We start from the raw sequence: 20,902 nt of genomic DNA on the forward strand, positions 1-20,902 counted from the left end.
TTTGTATTTTTGTGGTATTTTTTGCCATTTCCCCTCTTTCACTTCACTTATCTTGTTTATTTGGATCCTCTCTCTTTTCTTCTTGATGAGTCTGACTAAAAGTTATCAACTTTGTGTGTCTGTACCAAAAAACCAGCTCTGGCTTTCATTTATCTTTTCTATTGCTTTTTAAAAACTATGTTTAAATTTCTCTCTCTGATCTTTATTACTTCCTTCCTTCTGATTTTGGGCATCATTTGTTCTTTTTCTAAATTTTTAGATGGCAGCTTAAGTTGTTTACTTGAACTTTTTCTTCCTACCTGAGGAAGGGCTGTGTTGCCATGAATTTGCCTTTAGTGCTACTTTTGCTGCATGCCATATATTTTGGAAAGTTGTGTTCCATTTTCATTTATTTTCTGATTTCCTCTTTGATTTCATCACTGACCCATTGTTTTTTTAGTAGCATGTTGTTTTGTGTCCACAGATTTGTTTTCTGTTTCTCTATCAGTAGTTGATTTCTAGTTTCATACTACTATGGGCAAAAAAAAAATCTGATATAATTTCTGCCCTCTAAGACTGCTGAAGTTCGTTGTGTGACGTAGTATGTAATCTATTCTGGAGAACATTCCATGTGCACTTAGAAGAATGCATGTTCTCCTGGTTTGGGACATAATGTCTTATAGATATCAATCAAGCCCAACCAGTCTAGTCTGTAATTTAAGACCGCCTCTGCCTCACTGATTTTCTTTCTGATCTGTCCACTGGTGTCAGTGGAAGGTTAAAGTCATCTATTATTATATTGTTGTCAGTTTGCTCCTTTACACCTGTTAGTATTTGCTTTATAAATTTAGGTGCTCCTGTATATGTTAACATATTATTGACTGGGGGTTTTTTGCAGAAACTAATTCCTGTGGCTGGCAATTTGTTATATAAGTAAATATTGAAACACTCCAGTTAATAACATTCAGGTAACAAAAGGCGTATTATCTCTAGTCAATACGTGGTTAAAGAATGTTATATCTTCCTCTGGTATTGATTTCCTTTATCACTGTATAATGCCATTCCTTGTCTTTGTAAATAGTCTTTGTTTTAAAGTCTACTTTGTTTGATATGAGTATTGCTATCTCCTTTTTCTTGTTGTCTCTATTTATATATCTTTTTCCATCCCCTTTCTGTCTGTCTGTGTTTTACCCTGAAGTGAGTCTCTTGTAGGCAGCATATTGAAGGGTCTGTTTATTATCCAATTACCACCCTATGTCCTTTAATCAGAGTATTTAGTCCATCAACACTTCAAGTAATTACTGATATGTACGTTTTTATTGCCCTTTTGTTACTAGTTTTCCAGTTGTTTTCATAGTTCTTCTACGTTCTTTTCTTCTTTTTGCTTCTCCTGTCATGCTCTGGTGATTTTCTTTAGTAGTATGGCTGCAATCCATGGGGTCACAAAAGAGTGACTAAACAAAAGCAATGCTTAGGTTCCTTTCTTTTTGATTTTTGTGAATCTATTGTAGCTTTTGGATTTGTTGTTACCTTGTTCATATGTGTTGACCCATAATCATATCTACTAGGTGTACACTGATAAGTCATTTAAGTTCAAACACACTGAAAGAGCTACATTCTACACTCTCCTTCCCCACATTTTGTGTTTTTGATATCATATTTTACATCGTCCATGCTTATCCCTTTACTGTTTTATGCTGTCAATTATGGTTGAATATTTACTATATCTGATAACAATATAAGTTGTTTTACAAATAGTTAAATCAAGATTATATATACATTAAAATGTTTGTCATTCAGACAGATATTAGGGGTTCACACTAATTTCTAATTCCTCAGAACTGACAAATGGGTGAAAAACATTAACCAAGTTTGAATAGGGGGAAATGTTCATTTCTTTGTGATTGATCTGTTTTGTTATGAATGGAAATTGTCATACTCTATGAGTTCTAAGCTGAAAAGCATGTTTGCCATTGGACAGAAATATGGGCATCATGATATATAACTCTATTCAGTGTCACTTCTTTTCCCATCAACTCGCTGTTAAAAGTTTATGAATATGCATACAAATAATATCAAAACTCACTATAAAATGCATTATTTAAGACAGTAGCATTTTAATCCATAACTTGCTATGGAAAATATAAATAAATAAGCCTCGTTTTTTTCATTTTTTTGTTTTCCTAATCAAATTACAATATTCCTGTACTTTATTTTTCACTGTTTATATAACTAAGTTACTACCTAAGGTAGAAGGCAGCACACCCTGCAAAGTCTTCACTATGTTAAGGTCAGATAATCCATTTTTTTATCCCAAAAGACACAACTAATACAGTACAGAGAATTACCACTCAATATTAGCAGCTGTTTTTGTTAAGATGAGCTTTTATGGGGAATACTACGATAATGGAGTAGGAAGGAAACAGAATTTCATGCATCTCTATCTGTGAATTCTGTGAAGCCCCACAGGTTGTTGTTTTTTTTTAACTTATCATTTATTTTTAATACACATAACACGTATCTATTCTTCTTTAAATTATTTTCCCAATTAGGCCATTACAGAATATGGAGCAGAGTTCCTTGTGCTATACAGTGGGTCCTTGTTGGTTATCCATTTTAAATGTAACAGTGTGTATACATGTCCACTCCAAACTCCCTAACTATCCTTTCCCCCCACTTCCTCCTTGGTAACCACATGTTCATTCTCAGTCTGTGAGTCTGTTTTGTAAATAAGTCCGTTTGTGTCGTTTCTTTTTGGAGTCCACAAAAGCAGTATCATATCACTTCTCCTCCTTTGTCTGGCTACTGCACTCAGATGACAATCTCTAGATCCAGCCACGTTGCTGTAAATGGCGCTATTTCATTCTTTTTACGGCTGAGTAACATTCCACCACGTCTTCTTTATCCATTCATCTGTCGATGGACATTTAGGTTGCCTCCATACCTTAGCGACTGTAAACAGTGCTGCTGTGAATGCTGGGGGTGCATGTGTCTATTTTCCTTTACGGTTTATCGTAGTCATAGTTGCTTTTATATTTTTTCGGTCATTTAATTACATACTGGATTATTTAAGTGATCGTCTTACTCCATATTTGCCTTCCTAATGGGATTTTCTCTTTCCTATATTTTCTTACTTCTTTTCCCATTTAGAGAAAGCCCTTCAATAATTCCTTTAGGGTACATTCAGTACTGCTGGAATTCTAGTTTTTGCTTGTCTGAGAAATTCTTCATCTCCTCTTCTATTCTAATCTTGCTGGGAAGCATATCCTGGGTTGTATGTTCTTCCCTTTCAGCCCTGTGAATATCCTGTGCCACTCTTTTCTGGCTGCTGATAGCCTTACCAGGAATCTCATGTAACCAACTCCTTGTTTTTCTCTTGTTGCCTTAAGAATTCTTTAGCTTTTGCCAATTTAATGATGTGTTGGTGTGGGTTTGATTGGGTTCATCTTGTTCGGGACTTTGTGTGCTTCCTGTACCTGGATATCTGTTTCCTTCTTTACGTTTGAAAAGTTTTCAGCCATAATTTCCTTGAATACACTTTTTACCCCTCCTTCTCCTTCTAGAACTCCTACAACATGAATGCTGGCACATTTGACGTTACCCCAGAGACCCCATATGTCCCACTCGTTTTTGTTTTGTTTTGTTGTCTTTCTGTCTGCTGCTCTGGTTGGGTGAGTTCCATTACTCTCTCTTGTGGACCATTTCTGTGTTCTCCTGGGTCATTCTGTCTATTATCCATGGCTTCTAGAGTGCTATTTAATTTCAGATATTGAATCATCTATTTCTGATTGGGGCTTCATTAAATTTTCCATTTCCTGTGCTTTTGTTCAGGCGGTAGGTGAGCCCCACACGCTCACCCCACCACCCTGTGCTCTTTCTCTGTGTGTTACTGTTTTGTGACACTGTTGGCAGTGAGATCGGCATAGTGGGTCTCACCCCACGACCCCGGGCATCCTGGCTGTGACCACGACAGTCAAGCCTCTTGGTCTTCCTCGCTGAGTTCTCTCAGTGTGCCTGACAGCAAGCGGGGCCAGGGAGAGACTCAGACCTGGGGGCCAGTGGAGGAGAGCCAGCAGCCAGAGCTGCCCTGCACTTGCAGGTGCTGGATTTGAAACTAATCTGAAAAGGAGAGACAAGAGCATTCAGAAGGATGGGAACGCGCATCACGCGAGTGCCCAAGGCAAAGGTTCACCTCCAGGAAGTTCTTTCTTAAACACACACTTTTCATGCTGAAATTAAAGTAAAATTCTCATTTTTAACCTCGACGGCATTTTCAAACACAGTCTGCTGATAAACCTTTTAATAAGTCCATCTAGATCTGCTCCAGTTTACAGGGAACCTCATTCAGTCACCTCAACCTTTCTCTGTGTGGCATTCAGGTCTGTTTCTCTTGCTCCCTGCAGACACTACCGTTCTCTCATGGCTGTTACACGGCTTTCTCGTTCCAACATGGGAATGACCTGCGATAAACTATGAGGTGAAAAAGAGCAACGAACAGGGCATGACCTGCTAGGCACATAGCCGTGCACCAGGTGTGCGCAGCAGGAGGACTGGGAGGGGACAGCCCAGGTGGACCTGGCCACTCACTGACTGTGGGGACTCCCCGTGAGCAAGCTGAGGGTGGTGCCATGGGCCCGTTTGAAAGGAGTGTGACCTCCTGCGTTACTGAGACACCGACACCCTCTCCTCCAGATTTCTCCTGTTTGAATCCTTTTGTCTGTGAAGATGCCCTGCGTGATGTCTGTGGGCCTCAGGGAAATACTGGGGAGGAAGAGGGAAGAACAGGTCTTCCTTATTTGTAAGTTCACGTTTCTAACAAACATACGTGGTGAAACACTGTTCTCCAGCAGGTGCTCATAGATCCAGACGCACTCTGTACACAGACGACGTGATCAAAGCACACCGGACTTCATGGGTGAGCAAGCCGGTCAGTGCCCAGGACTCCTTCAGCAGGTGGTGGAGCAACACACCCAGAGCCACCCAACTGGGCACTGGGCAGCGGTGACTCCCGAGGAGCCCCCGGCACCACGCCTCTCACATATGATGTTCTCAGTGGCTGCGAACACTCTAGACAAGTGACAGCTGATTGAATCAAAGCATGCTTGCCCCACACACAAAGCACAGACCGGACAAGGAAAACTGTTTTCTGACTCGTGTGAGATTCACACCCAAACACACATCCAAGTACACCTGCTTCACATCTACCAGTGTACGTTCAACGGGAGGGACGCTACAATTTCAACTTACCATCAGATTTTATCCGTCTACTTTTATCTTTTTTCTCCTAAGAAGATAACGGTTTACAGTAGAGAGCTGTGAAACTGAATTTGGAGCAACTTTTTCTCCATTCCCGTGTGATCCATGTGCTCTAAGAGACATGCTTTCAAACAAAGCTCCACGTTGCTTTTCTCAGTTAGAGATGGGCTAGTAGCAAGACCACAGACCACGGCAAAACACACACACCAAGAGGCATTCTAGTTCACGGTTAGGGTTTTAGTTCTAGCTTTAAAAGTAGGTAAAGCGAGATTTCCAAAGGATAAAAATACCTTAACTGTGTCCTTTTAAGTAAAGGTGAACTGAGAAGTTAGGGCCCTTGAATTCAAAAGCTCTTGTTCACTTTACTGCTAGCCACTGACATTCTAGAAGAAAAACAATAAACAACCAGTAACCCAGGGCGCATTAGGCAGGTGCACGTCCCACTGAGAGACACCACTGCCTGCCACGGGCACACAGCCCCCTTGCCGACCTCCTGCAGAGCTCGTCTCTGTGGCCGTGAATCCTCTGTGGGCTGGCCTAGCATCATCTTGGGCAGCTGAGGCCTGTGGAGCTTCACGGCTCCTGCAAGCCTCTACAGTGGACGAAGGACTCAGCAGCACGAGTACGGGTGAGAAGAAAGCCCGTAAGTGCCGCGTCTGGGCTCTAATTTCCCTGTAAATGGCGAGGTTTTCAACTGGCAAGAGAGGGGAACCTCGAGGGACCCACTTAAATGACCCATCCATTGCCTCCGCCCCTTTTGAATGGCCCAACACTCCCTGCCACCCCCCCACCTCAGTGCAGCCCCCACTGGTGTGTTACTCGTGAGACCTGCACGCTGCAGTCAGGAAGGGGGGGTACTTGCCACTGAGCAGAGGCTTGTTGAGGGTGTACAGCGGGGGCAGGTCCTCGATGTTGGAGATGCGCTGGTACATGGCCCTGGAGAGGTGGTCCCCGTGGTACAGGCTGCCCAGAATGATGCTGGAGAAGTAAATGGGCTCCACGAAGATGCTGAGCAGGGACCCCTGGATGCCCACCACATTCCACCTGGAGGCAGAGGAAGAGGCACTCAGCGTGGGGTCCCTTTGGCCTGGGCCCTCCATAGCACCATGCTCACATGGGCATACTGCTCATTCCATACAAGTGTTAACCAATTTAAAAGGCAGTTAAATAACTGACTTGGGTTCCCTGGTGGCTGAGCTGGTTAAGAATCTGCCTGCAATGCGGGAGGCCTGGGTTCGATCTCTGGGTTGGGAAGACCTGCTGGAGAAGGGAACGGCTATCCACTCCACTATTCTGGCCTAGAGAATTCCACAGACTGCATAGTCCATGGGGTCGCAAAGAGTCGGACACAACTGAACGACTTTCACTAAATAACTGACTTAGTTTAAAATTCTAAAGAGAAAAATCTACTTAATTATTTTATGCTGGAACGATCTTTTGCCTCCATGTTTCCCAAGATGACACATTTACTGAAGATTAGTTCTAAAAAGATATCGAGCCACGTTTCTTGTGAGAAAAATCAAAAGAAAAAATAAACCTTTATTTCATTACTTCTAATAAATAAAAAACGGCAGCTCCAGAAGGACGGAAACTGGTCTCTTCCTGCTCCCTGGTAGCGGCATCGACCGTTCTGACCCCGCATTTGGTGTGGGTGAGGTCACAGCACCAACCCTCCATGGCTTCGTCTCAGTGCCAACTCGAACATGGCCTCACCGCTCTGAGCCCCACAGACAGCAGGAAAGCAGCCCTCCATGGCCTCAGGGGTCCATGTCCCAGCACCCAGGGGGCAAAGCTCACTGGCTCCAGGGGTCTTCTCCCTCACGCCCCTTCCCCGAGCCAGCAGCATGGGCATCCTCTGCTCCCTGCGGAGCTCCAGCCCTCAGCCAAGGGTCCCCAGTGCCCCCACCTTGGTCTGTGCAAAGTCCTTCTCTCAGCTGCCACTGGAGCCCACCAGGTGCCCTCTCTGCTGAACCCCTGCAGACCTTACCATCTGTCCCCTACCTTCTCCCATCAACAGGCTCTAAGCGGGAGGGATTCGTCTGTTTAGCATACTAAAACATCCCAGCATTTAGGGACCTGGCCTCACAGCTCAGTGTGCGCTGACTGGACAAATCCTCGGCTCCCCCAACCCTCTAAGAAGGAAATTAGAGCACAGGGTTCCTCCTATCTAGCAAGGAACAATAGGGAAGGATTCAGTGCACACAAAACCCACAGGGAGCCCTTTCTTATGTAAATCAGAGTCTTGTCAGGGGGGTTAGGCCCCATTAAGCTGAATTCAGCCTCCTGGGGCAAACTTGAAAACCCTGCTCTTGCAGAAACTTATACGAGTTACAAGTCATTAATTTTGAACACATGCTTCGCAGGCGAATCCTAGGCCCCGATTGCTCCACGGAGGCCCTGGTGGGAAGTGGTCCACCCACTCGGCTCAGCTCCCCTGGGCGAGCCTCACGGGGAACACGGAGGCGCCGACTTTACCAGCAGCAAACACTCGTGGGATGTGTGCCGTACAAGCCACCGCCCCCAGCAAACCCCTGTGAAAACTGGCTGTCCCCGTGACCCCACAGTCTCCCCACGGCAGGGGGGCTCACAGCCGATGCCCCTGGCCCCCTCTGTGTCTGGGGGAGGGGGAGGAGGCGGTGGTGGGGGACAGGGCTCTGCATGGTCGTGCACACTGCTGCCCTCAGGCAGGTGGTCTTTGCTTTCTCCCCAGCTCTGCGTGGAACACAGGCTGTGCTACCCCCTCCCATGGCCCAGTCAACAGAGTTCACTCAGAGGTGAGAGCCCCGGGGACCCCTCACCGCCACCCCCCGACTGTGGTCTCACCCGAAGCCCACCCACTGCCCTGACCCCTCTGGAACCGGAACCATCTGTGGGAGGCAGCCCTGCCCTCTGTGAGACCCAGGCCAGCCCCCCAGACCCTGTTCATGGTGACCACGTGACTGCCAGAGGCAGGGGCAGCCCTCCAGGGGCACCAAAGATCGATCAGAGGGTGGGAGCTCAGCCCTGCCCCCACTTCCGGGGTTGAGTGAATCACCAAAGACCAAGGATTTAATCATCTGCAGGGAGATTCCAGAGGACAGGGCTGGGAGTGTCCTCCATCCACGCCCTGCTGCCTTAACCACTCAGCGAGACTTTTTCACTTGATGTCAAGAGCTGTGAAAAATGATGAGATTTTGATCGAAGTTATAGATTTGGAAGAAAATTAAACTATTAGAAATAATATTGGATTTGGCATATACATGCATGTTTTAGATTAGAAGACGGCCCCCGTCATTTTGTTTCCCTTCCTGGCTTGGTCTGGGGATACGGGATGAGCTGGGGTCCTTCCCCACCTTCCTGATCTGTAGAAATGACTGTATGTATGAAGAGGATACCTCCCCAGAATGCAGAGAACTCACTCAACGGTCTCCTGCAAGAGCTGCATCCTCTTTCTCTGCAGCCACCTCTTTGATTTTCTCCAATTTATTTACTTCTTGGGAGTGAGGGCGTGATTGGTTTACTTTTTCTTAATATATTTGGAATTCCATTCAAATTTCTTACACATGCTTGACTCAATTTTAGGAACATACACATTTCTAACAAAGCTTTTATGTCATCTCGGTTTTAATGGTGTCTGTAACTCTCACTGCAGCCAGATGCGCACGTGTCCATTCCTACTAGATCCTGACACCCTTTCCTCCTCCCCTGACTTGGCTGCACCCTTTGTCTTGGTCAGACTTCCAGAGGTCTGCCAATTTTATTACCTTTTTCAAAGCAGCACTCTGGGTTTCTGACTGTTCGCTGCTCATCGCTGCTGCATCGAGTACTAATGTCTGCTCTGTGTCCTTCCCTCCCTTCTGAGAATTTGGACTTGCTCTCTTGTTCTCAGCTGTGGTGTTTTATGTCGTTCACTTACGACCATCTCTGAACTTCCCCTGCAATTTCTTCTGTGAGTTGCTGAGGCTTGATGGACACACAGTGCCCTGCCTGGTGTTAGAGCACAGAATTTGGGGAGTCCTAGCATGTAAACACCTTCCTTGATCGGGAAGATCCCCTGGAGAAGGAAATGGCAACCCACTCTAGTATTCTTGCCTGAAGAATACCATGGACAGAGAAGCCTGGAAGGCTACAGTCCATGGGGTTGCAGAGTCAGACACGACTTAGCAACTAAACAACAAAACCCCCACTCCCAGCTCTCTAGTCTCCTCCCCCCTTGCTCCAGGCCTTCCTCTTGCCCCTCCTGCTCTGCCCCATCCCTGGGCCACCACTGACCTGCTTCTGTCACATTCTAGAAATCTACAGCAATGGAATCACGTGGTAAGCACTCCTTTGGTTCCTGGCATGCTGCACAGTTCTTCTGTGATGTGTCCACGTACCACTGACTGAACATGACAGCTTATTCTGTCCCTTGCCTGAGCAGTGCCCCGAGGCACAGATACCCCCATTTAACCCTGTTTAAAGACTGACAGCCTTTTGAGCTGCTCCCAGACATGGAGAAGCTGCTTCAATCGCTCCAGGTGAGTCTGCATGGACAGTGCTTCCATTTCTCTCGGGAAACAGGAGTAAAGTGGAGGGAACACAGGCCAGAAACGCCTTTAACATCTAAGACACAGGTAAGCTGTCCTCACAGTTGGCTGCATCGTCTGTTCCCAGCCTGGGAGGATGACACTCCAGGGCCTGGGGTCCCCACCGTACCCGACAGGGCTCTAACCCTGGAGTGAAGAATGTGCCCTCATAGCTCTCTGTACGTCCCCGTGATTAACGAGCTTCTCATGTGCTAATCTGACATCTTTTTTGGTGAAGTGTCCATTAAAATATTTTGCCCATTTTAAAAACTGTTTTTCCCCCTTGTTGGTTTCATAAGTCTTTGTATAGTGTGGATCTAAGTCCTTTATCAGATGTACGATGTGTAAATATTTTCTTCCAGTTGGTGACTTTATTTCTCATTCTTTTAACAGAGTCTTTCAGAGAAGCAATTTTTAATTTGATGATGTCTAACACCATTTTTTTCCTCTCAAGGAGTGTGCTTCTGGTGTTGCATCTCAGTGGCCAAGATTTTCTCCTCTTTTCTTCTATAACTTTTATGCATTTAGGTCTATGACACATTTTCAGTTAACTTTTGTATATGGTGCAAAATATGAAGTTCACTTGCTTGTTTTTACATAGGGATGTTCAGTTGTCCCAGCATCATTTGTTAAAAACACTATTCTTTCTCTACTGAACTGGCTTTGAACCTTGATCAAAAATCAGCTGTGACCAACAATGAACTTGTGGAACTTGAGTTTAAAACACAACACTGTTTAAATTAACACCTCCCAAAATTAAATACAGGTACAGATCTAACAAAAATACAAGACCTGTACATGGAAAACTATAAAACCGACAAAAGAATCAAAGAATTAAGTGAACAGAGAGATAGCCCATGTTCATGGAGAGGAAGACTCGATTCTTTCCAACCTGAGCTACAGACTCAGCACAAACCCATCAAGACTCTAGCACAGTATTCTGCAGATGCTGACAAACTGATTCCAAAGTTTACATAAGGGGCAGAAGGCCAGAAGAGCCCACACAACACAGGAGAACCAAGTTGGAGGACTCACTATCCGACCTCAAGACCTACTATGAAGCTACAGTAACTGAGCTTGTGATTTATCAGAAAAGTACAGTTGGTCACTCAGATGATCAGAAATATATTTTTCTTATATATGTTTGGTCTTCTTCTGGGGTTCCTGGCTCACAGCTCCCAGGCCCTGGGAACTCTCTAAGTGATTAACCATAAGGTGTCTATGTTAATGAGGTAGATTGTGTCACCTACCCGAGGACAGGGGCTGGTTGGCTGTGGAGCCAAATACTGATTACATACAGTGGGAACTTTCAGCCCCATCCTCTTGACCTCCCGGTAGGGGACAGCGGCTGGAGGTTGAGTTCCCATACCAACAGCCATGATTTTTAATCAATGGTGCCTTTGTAGTGAAGCTTCCGTAAGAACCCAAAAGGACCTGGCTTCAGAGCCTCTGTCCACAGAGAGCCCACCTCTCCTCTCAAGGTGGCCCTGAAGCACCTTTTAAAACCTGAGTCCTTCAGTGAATCTGTGGGACACATGCCCAGGTGTCCCTGGAAACACCCCAGGGCACCCAGGCGTGCAGGGGTGGGGACGGGCCCAGGCACGTGTCCGAGGGGACTTACCTGGCCATCTTGTCACTGCAGGACATGGTGAGCAGCCGCTCCCCCTGCAGCACCCCGTCCCACGTCTGGACGCTGGCGTTGGAGCGAACGGGGATGGTGCCCTCACCAGACTCTATCTTCGTCCGCAGCTGTCCACGGGCTTTTCGGTTCGGATGTCTGTCTGCTGGCTCTAAGACAGAGACACAAGGTTCTCTGGAGACGGTCTGCCGGTCGACCACCTATTCAACTCACCAGAAAGCATGTCTAACAACACTCTGTCAATTCAAAATATGGTTCTCACACGCACGTGTGCATGTGTTCATTCTACATGCACCCAAGACATGTGCGTATGATGCAAGCACAAAAAGTTGAACAGGAGGATACAATACAAACCAAATTCACAAAAGTGGTTTCCTTGGTGGTTGGGAGAAAAGAGGGCCTCCATTTTAACCAACTGATGTATTTCTAGGATTAGAAACTAGCTGAAGCAGACAGAACACAAGGCTGACATTTGCGAATTCTAGGTGATGGATATTAGAGTATTTGCTATATTTCTCTGCTGCATATTTAAATTTTCAAAAATAAATCTATAGGGATGTGGAAATAAATCCATAGGAAACATTCACAAACACCCAGAGGTTTTTTACATGAATACATTGATTTAAATGTTATTTTTTATGTTTTAAAAATATTCAGCAATTTCTAACAGTGCATATTTGTTACTTTAAAAAATTTTTTTTATAATTTTGTCTTTTCTTTTTAAAAATTCTTGTTTATCTGTGCTGGGTCTTCTTTGTGGAATGCAGGATCTTAGATCTTAGATCTTAGTTGCAGCACGCGGGATCTTTAATCACAGCATGTGGGATCTAGTTCCCTGACCCGTATTGAACCCAGGCCCCCTGCATTGGTATCGAGAAGTCTTAGCCAGGGTGACCCCACATGTTGCTTTTATAATCAATAAAAATAATGTAATCAAATGTTCTATTTGGAACAAATAATGCTTAAGCTTGTGAGCAGGGTTGTGGATACAAATTACTATGAAACAAGAGCACGAACAAGAATGAGAGCAACACAGAGGTCAGAGAGAGGCTGTCCTGCCCACCGACACCTGCTTCTGAGACTTAGTCACACTCTCATGATATCACAACCCACCAGAAACATGGACCACGACATGCATTTCCAATCTAGAGATGCGTGTCATCCAAATTCAAAATCTGAACACAATTTTAATATCCTCACTGTATTCTAATTTCTTGTTTGAATCCACATCTTCATTCATTAAAAATTTCAAATTACTAATTGAGAAGAAAACTTCATGTTTTTATACATCCCTATCAGATCCACAACCAAGGTGGAAATTTTTGAAGAAGAAACGATATTAAAAAAAAAAAAACGATATTAATACAGGTTTGTCCTTTTCTCTGTTACACACAGTCATGAACTTTCTTGGGAAGTGGCGGCTGCTGCTGAGCCTGGCATGGTACCTTCCAGGATGGGTTCATGTGGTGAGAAGATCCTGGCGTCCCCACAGGGGGAGGTGCTGATGTACAGGTGGAACTGGACATTCTCCTTCAGCTTGAAGCCGCCCCGCTCGGACTTCTCAAAGATGGATCTCTTTTGATCATCTTTGCTACTGAAAGGAGTAAGTTGCAAACATAAACCTTAAAGCTGAACACAATCAAAATTCAGTCTCTCATAGCTTATGATGATTTTCAAAGGCCAGTGTTTTCAACAGGGTAAGATAAGCTTGCACTGGGGTATTTACTTGACATGTTTATGATAATTAGCACGGTTCCTGCCTGCTCACCAATGAGACAGGTCATCAGTACACAAGTAACCCCGTTCTCTTCATTTACAACCTCAGAACAGAAAGGCTGTGAGTAGGACGTGGCCTGGAGCAGGAAGCAGTCAGACTCACAGTCAGCCGTCCGGGCATGGTGACCTCCCCAGCACTTATTCCTGTATAAAGCAAAAGCCTGGCATCTGGAGCACAGACATGACCCCTCTGACTGCACGTGTGGCGGGTATGTACATGGGCATGTGCGTTATATAACTCAGCCAACTCTACTTGACAGCCTGAGCTTCAAGGGCAAAAGGGTTCCCAACCTGTAACCCAGAAAGTTACTATGCTGAGAATTTTTCAGTGATGACAGACACAGTGAAAAGGATGCAATACACTTTGATTGGAGGAAAATTTTTTTTATGGAAAACAGCTTCCTTCCCCCATTTCCTCGGACACTCACTTTAAGTAAATCTCAAGCTGCGTGTAGAGGAACCTCAGCAGGGACCTGCGGGCTATGATCTCCGCGTGGCAGTCGTTAAGTGCGAGCCCACGGTCGCTCATGTACTCGCCGTTGATGCACTTTGTTCCCGTGGAGATGCTGATCACCTTGGCGTCTTTCACATCTGTGCCTGGAACACAGGAGAAACCGTCTCGCGATTCCTCCCAGGAATCGGCTCAGCCAGCTGGGCTGAGCGGATACTCCAAGAAGAGAGGGCCCCAAGATAGCCTCAGACCCGGCCCTCAGGAGCTGAAGGTCCTCCGGCCGCCCCAGGGACACAGGCACTGGCCATGGTTGTGGTTCCTGCTCCCAGGAGTGGTCCATGTAGACACTGCTCAGAGGGCTCACTTCTGGAAGGTGGAAGAGGACTTGGGGAGGGATCCCGTCACAGCTGGGAACTTAGGGGCAAATTTAGCTGGGTTTCTGTTGCCGTCCCGAGGGTGCTTCCCCCACGGAGTCCCTACGCTTGCGGAAGCCTTCTCTCTCGGGGAAGGGAACAGTGACGTGAACTGACACACCAGAGATGGCTACTCTCAGTGAAGTGAAAACCAACAGGTCTCCTGCATTTCCCAGACTCACTCGAGAGGATTCATGTAAGATTACTGGAATCAAATACTAATACAGGATGCTTTCTCCAAACAAAACACTCAGGTTAAACAGATGAAATGGTGGGGGAAAAAACATAAGTGCAGCTCCTCCAGTTGCACACAGCAGACATTCTGAAGGAGAACGAAAAAGTAGCCTTCTGCTCCTGTCAGAGACTTCTGTACACTGAGAGCGTGTCTTCTTCATTAAGTGTGAGAACACGTAGTGGACACACACCGACACGGTTACCTGTTGTCATGACGATTCCAGCAAGGACCTTCCTGCGCGCGTGGGGGGAGGCGAAGCTGTCTGTCAGGTCCCCAAACTTATCCAGCACCAGGCGGGCCACGGCATCGGCCAGGACCTGAGGACCAAGAGGGGATCAGCACCCTCTGGGGTTACGTTCTGGGGCCTCTTCTCTGAGCCACACGGTAGGTCTGGCAAATGAGCATGTGAGTGTGTGCGTGTGCGCGGGCACGCACACGTGTGCATGTGCAGTTTTGCCTCCAAGACATTTCTTGGAACCAGGCACCCAAGGGGCATACGAGGGTCTCTACGGACAGGATGGCAGGAGCCCAGCCATGTGGGAGCTGCATAGAGCAGCTAAGGCGTCCCATCCCAGCCCTGTCTCCAGGGGAACCCAGGCCCAGGGAGGCAAGATCACTTCCCTGCCTCCCTCTGTGGCTTGGAGCCAGAGCTCTGAGTCCTGCAGCCACACTCCCCAAGCAATAGGGCTTCTGGAGGAAGTAAGAGCACAGGAGGGAGGCCAGAACGGCCCTGCAGGGGCCACTCAAGATGGAAAGGGGAGTCAGAAGGGAAACCGTATCTCAGCACCTCCCTCCCAAGGCACCAGTCCACCTGCGCCTGTTACCTCCACATCTGAGACCAGACAGCAGCACTGCTCAGAGCCCCACAGGCGAGGGCTCTGTCCCCTAGCTGGGACGACAGGGGAGGGCTGCAAGGCTACTTGCGCACAGCGCTGGTCGCATCTGGGGGGTGCGCAGCACTGCACTTGGGGGCAAACGGCTTCGAGAGTGTGGACCTGGTCCTCCTTCTACAGCATGGACTGAGGGACCCCCCTGTGTTCTGGGAACAATGCCTGATGGGAAGGGTTCAAGGAGTCACGTGGGACCCACGTCCCAGCAGCTCACACCTGTCTCGAGTCCCCAGCTAAGCCCTCAATGAAACACTCCTGAATAGGCAGAAGAGCCATCATCCTCAATGGCAGCTTATCTGGAAAGAACAGTCGTCAGGTCACTGCCCCATCCTCACACCAGCAACGAGCCCCAGAAGATGGTGCTCACGGCCAAGTAGGAGGGGAACAGGAGAGTGGGGACAGGGCCAGGACCCCACCCTGCACCCTCGGAAAAGGAGCAAGGCTATGGGTGAGCGCAAGAAAGGCAGCAAGACCTCGGACAGGACAGGACGTGGAGGGAATGTGAGCGAGAGGAGACAGCGGCCCCCCTACAGGGTGAGGAGCTCCAGACAGGCGGACGCAGAGTCTGGGCTCCTGCCACGCCTCTGCCTGGGCAGTCCCCCACCCACCATCCCCCTCACACACTGGCATGAAGCCCCTCCCTCCAGCTTTGGGGCGGACAAGGTCACACAGCAAGCACGCTCTCACGGTCAGTGGGGACTGGGTGGGCTCCTGGGACACCTTGCTTGGGCCACGTCCATCAGGTTCATGGGTAGCCCTGTGCTCACCACGTGGGCAGCACCATCTGACTTTATAAACTCTCAATGCCCCATGAAGGCAACATGGAAGCAACAAGTCCCTGGGACCAGGGACGGCACCCCCACATCCTTCAGGGTGACCCCAGGAAGCCAGCAAGACACCTCACTCCCAGAGTGTATGTCTGGAAAAGGCCATTGAGTCCAGAATTGACGCTAAGAGGACCGACTCTGAAGGCCGCCCACAGGTCCTCCCAGGAGGGCATGACTGCATCCTTGGGTACCGCTTGAGGGCAGGGAGCCACCGTGGGGCCCCTGGAAGCAGTGGGGGCTTGGGGGGAGACAGTTCACCTCACCAGACCCAGCTGGCCTGGGCCACAGAGGCAGCTGGGCAGGGCTGAGGAGGCCCCTCCCAAGCCAGCAGCTCTAGTCACTGCTCCCCACAGCTGTCACGGCCAGGACAGAAGCAGGCTGCCAGTGCACATGCACGTACGCATGCACACGCATTCCTCCCTCCACAGGTGACTCCATGCAGCTTCCAACGACCCCAGTCTCCCTACACGACTGCCGACACTAGAGGACGGCGCACGTCACGAGTCGCCGCGACCACAGCGTGGAGGAAGCTTGGCTGGAAAGACTGCATCAAATGCTCAACTGGAAAAGAAAGTCCCTCGGGAGCTGGTGCCCCTGATGTGTGCAATGATGAATGGACCAATAGTCTTTATAAATCATATAACAAGAGGCTAATACAGGAAGCAGTTACTTGGCTCATTTTTAAAAAAAAACAGTAATATACTTTGAATATATTACTTTACATTGAGGCTGTATTGGTTGTTTTCAGCAAAAATAAATAAATAAAGTTCCTCCTTTCACAGCTGAGAACTACTGGTCCTCAAGAGTCCCCCAAAGGCTGGATGGGGGTGGGTTTTCCTGAGGGAGTGCAGGCTTCCTGTCAACCTGGGCTCCTCCATACCTTCTCATCACATCAATGTGTATTTTATCCTCAAACTGAATCATATGATAGAAAGCATTAGAGAACAGGGTGAGACTTTCTCCCTGAAATAAACATCTTCACAATAGACCAGAAAGATGTTGGATTTCCATGAAAAGCAGCAATAAATAACCAAACAGTTCTAGGGTGTTGAGATAACTAAGTATTTCTCCTTCATTCTCCTCAGAGCCCCCCGTGATATGTCCCCTCTTCACCCTGAGATGACCCCTCACCTTCTTGTGAGATGACATCACCCTTCACAATGAAATGTCCCTTCTCTTCACGCTGAAATGTCCCCTCCTCTCACCCTGAGATGACCCTCCTTCACCAAGATGACCCCTCCCTCACCAAGATGACCCCTCCTCACCCTGAGATGACCCTCCCTCACCCTGAGATGACCCCTCCTCATCCTGAGATGACCCCTCCTCACCCTGAGATGACCCCTCCCTCACCTTGAGATGACCCCTCCATCACCCTGAGATGACCCTCCCTCACCAAGATGACCCCTCCCTCACCCTGAGATGACCCTCCCTCACCCTGAGATGACCCCTCCCTCACCCTGAGATGTCCCTCCTTCACCAAGATGACCCCTCCCTCACTCTGAGACAACCCCTCCCTCACCAAGATGACCCTCCTTCACCCTGAGATGACCCCTCCCCTCTTCTAATTTTCCTGCTTCGTGCCCTGTCCAAGAGCAAACTAAGAGCAGTGCCCACCTGTGGCTGAGCAGGCAGAGCTCTAGGGACCCCACGGGGACTCCAGGTGCAGAGACCCCTGGGACCCTGGGGCTCTGGATCTCTCGTGGAAGCCCAACACCCCAGGCCTTGTGACACATGCTCACCACTGTGGAGGCTTGGCCTCTGCCTGGACACGCTCCACAAGGCCCTGGTACCTTGACCCCAACTTGGGTTTCAGCGGCTGACCAGCCAGCCTCACCTGTCCTGCACCCGGGGTTCCATGTGAGAGGTGGAGGGAGGAGACCGCTGAACTGTGACCCGTGCAGGGCTCCGGTCCCTCTCCTGCCTTCCCACTGCTCTGAGACAGGCCCTGCGGGGTGTGGTCGCCACAGGGTGGGCAACAAGGTGAGGGCGCCTTGGCCTGCCTGCCGTGGGCACCACTGGCCACAGAGCACATGTTGGCGCTGGCTTCGGCTGGGCTCCCACGCCCACACAAGCAGCACAGTAGAGGGAAGGCCACCGGCAGCCTGGCTTGCAGGAGCTCTCTCTCTCCTGGGGACAGGGCGGCGGAGAAACTGACCCCGACCCCCGCACCTGGTCTAAGAGCGTTAGCCACACACGGCGTTCAGCGGCTCTCTCACCTGCGGCAGGTGCAGCTGCAGGCCCTCGCTGGGGATGGGCTGGCGAGACGGGGTTTGATCCAAGTGCAAGTTAAAGATAGTCGCCAGGGCAGACTGTGCGGCCCGGGCCTTGGCCAGCTTTTTGTTCCTCCCAGAGCCTTCAAAGAACTGGCCGTCCACGACCACGGACATGACGAAGTTCTTGGCGTGGCTCTCCCCACTCTCTGAGAGGAAATCGTACTTGAGTCCCGGGCGCAGCTCGTTCAAGATCATCACAGGGTTCTTCCCGCTGGGCGGCGGGAAAGGCGGGGGCCCAGGCAGGGGCGGCTGGGCCAGGCCGGCGGGCACCGGAGACGCAGCCAGGCTGAGGTCCCCGCTGGAGCTGAAGGAATCATCGCCATTGGAGCCCAGGTAGAAGGGCACCTCCGACCTGTCGGGCGTCTCGAAGCCGTTGAAGAGCGCATCAGGGAAGTCAGCCTGGTCAGACGTGAAGTCCGCGTTGGTGGACAGGCTGCGGCCCATGGCCAGGTGGGCCTCGGAGGCGTTGGGGAACTGGACGAATGAGCGCAGGGCCTTCTCGGCCGCGTGCAGCTTGGCCTTCTTCTTCGTGGGGCCGGAGCCCTCGAACACCTGTCCGTTGACCTCGACGGACATGAGGAAGAGGGGCGCGTGTACTGGCCCCGTCTGCGACAGCAGCGTGTACTGCAGGCCGGGCTTGATCTCGTTCAGCTGCATCAGTGCGTTCTTGGGCAGTGCTGGGCCCGGCGCCCTCCTCCGCTTCTTCAGGCGGAACTTGGCATGGCCGTTGCTGCCCTCGTCCAGGGCCCGCTTCCTGCTGGTGCCCCCGCCGCCCCCGTTGGAGAGCGGGGCACCCTCGCCAGGCCCTGGGGCGCTGCCGTCCTTGGGGGGCGCGCCGTCCAGATTGCAGTTTTCCTTAACATCTGTGCTGCTCGAACCTGCGGTGCCCAGAAAGAGTAACTTACAACGCCTTCGTTGCAGGATCTTGTAAATGCAAAATTTATAGATTCCTTTATCTCTCTTTGTAACTGGTTAAGTGATGTGTGCTTATATATCTTATTCCTGGCTGCACTTTTAACCACAGAACTATCCGCCTACACTGGAACAAGCAATTTGATGTTCTGCTAAATAATGGCTAATCCTGTTTCTATTTAGTATCAACGACTGCTTTTGCATCAAAAGGTGAATCTTCAAGTCATCTTTTTCTATGAGAATATTCTGAAGCATCTAAAGGTATCTATTCAAGCTTATCAAAATGTGGAATAAACGAATCCAAGAAGACCTTACATTAATAATCTAACACCAGTATCAACAAAGCGCCTTTTATTCTAGCATTTCCTTCTTTTCAAGGCTGTTTCTCATCCTATACCTGTACTGGGCTTTCAACTGCAGCCTTTCCAGAAGAGAAAACATGATTTAAAATACACATTCACAAGTCACTTAGTTTTTCTGGTTTAAAATATTCAATTAATATGTGCAGTTGTTTGATTTGGTTCATGGATAAGTCTTAGAAAACTGTTTATGTAAAGTGTTCTGGCCTTTTAGAAATTATTTTGAAGGACACAGCTTCACTTCTGGTGCTCAGTTAACATTTTTTCAACATGTTATGGGGGCCGATTTGTCTCTGAATCCTTAATACACCCCATGATACAAAAAAACATATAAGGCCAGACATGAAGACTGACACGCTGGTGGTGGCCACGGCTTCCCAACTTCCTGAGGGTGGCAATGTGCTCCTTTTTAGAAAAACAAATATTTGATGAAATTACAAAATAATTTGGTTATACTACCTTTTAAAGGTAGTTTATTTTTACAACTAATAAAAATAATTTCTAGAACTCTAAAAGTTCATGGCAAAATAAACATGATTTTAACTTCAAAAAAATGGGAATAAAAAAGCACTCACTCTTCTCTTTAAGTTTATCAAGCTTTTTGGAAAAGAGAAAAAGCAGTAACTTCTTGTTTTCCTAGTTAGCTTGCATAGGCCACTGGCTGCAGGAAGCACATGGTTAATGACCACTGGGCTTTACAATACTGTTGATGTGAGTGTATTTAAAGCCCTACTGCTAACTTTTGAGAATCCACAAGTGTTTTCAGCAACGGAATATTGCTCACAATCATAAGCTGGTTTACAGGTGCCCCATTAGGTGGCCCCCGCTCCATCTCTATTACTTAACGTGAAAGAAGATTCTGACTATGCTAAGGAGGCCATTTCTATTACTTAACGTGAAAGTAGATTCTGACCATGCTAAGGAGGCTGAGGATAGCCATAAAGACCTTCCAGCTGGACCCATGGGAGGCACTTAACGTGGCAGCAAGTCTGGGTCCCCGGCTGCCAGTGCCCACAGTTCAAGTTCCTGGGCTCCGGGCTGCCATCCTCACTGAGATGCAAGAATGGTGCTCATGTAAACAGCCACAGGGAGACTGGCTCTATCTCTGCTATGGCTGAGATTAGGACACTGCTAAGCCTTCCCTGGTGGCTCAGACAGTAAAGCATCTGCCTGTAGTATGGGAGACCAGGGTTTGATCCCTGGGTCAGGAAGATCCCCTGGAGAAGGAAACAGCGACCCACTCCAATATTCTTGCCTGGAGAATCCCATGGGCGGAGGAGCCTGGCAGGCTGCAGTCCATGGGGTCGCAAAGAGTGGGACACAACTGAGAGACTTCACTTTCACGCCT

The 20,902-nt window shown here is 48.4% G+C and overlaps 1 protein-coding gene across 18 annotated transcripts in view; it reads right to left on the reverse strand.

Annotated features, from left to right (window-relative positions):
- The window catches only part of ADARB1 (adenosine deaminase RNA specific B1), a 117,236-nt gene that overhangs the window by 19,716 nt on the left and 76,618 nt on the right, over positions 1-20,902 (reverse strand). For 7 of the 18 annotated variants that reach the window (XM_086325326.1, XM_086325682.1, XM_086325150.1 and 4 more), the window contains 6 exons: positions 18,227-19,161; positions 14,496-14,610; positions 13,623-13,791; positions 12,864-13,012; positions 11,401-11,569; positions 6,098-6,279 (listed from right to left, as the gene is read on the reverse strand). In XM_086325326.1, the coding sequence (XP_086181452.1) occupies positions 6,098-6,279; positions 11,401-11,569; positions 12,864-13,012; positions 13,623-13,791; positions 14,496-14,610; positions 18,227-19,161 (1,719 nt within the window). Of the gene's footprint in view, positions 1-5,525; positions 5,619-6,097; positions 6,280-11,400; positions 11,570-12,863; positions 13,013-13,622; positions 13,792-14,495; positions 14,611-18,226; positions 19,162-20,902 lie in introns of all 18 variants that reach the window. The other 11 variants (XM_086325747.1, XM_086325238.1, XM_086325053.1 and 8 more) reach the window with 3 other exon arrangements.

Source organism: Bos grunniens, chromosome 1 (genome assembly GCF_055505025.1).
Source record: "Bos grunniens cultivar Pamir isolate PY7600 chromosome 1, Bosgru_T2T1.0, whole genome shotgun sequence".
NCBI classification, from domain to species: domain Eukaryota; kingdom Metazoa; phylum Chordata; class Mammalia; order Artiodactyla; family Bovidae; genus Bos; species Bos grunniens.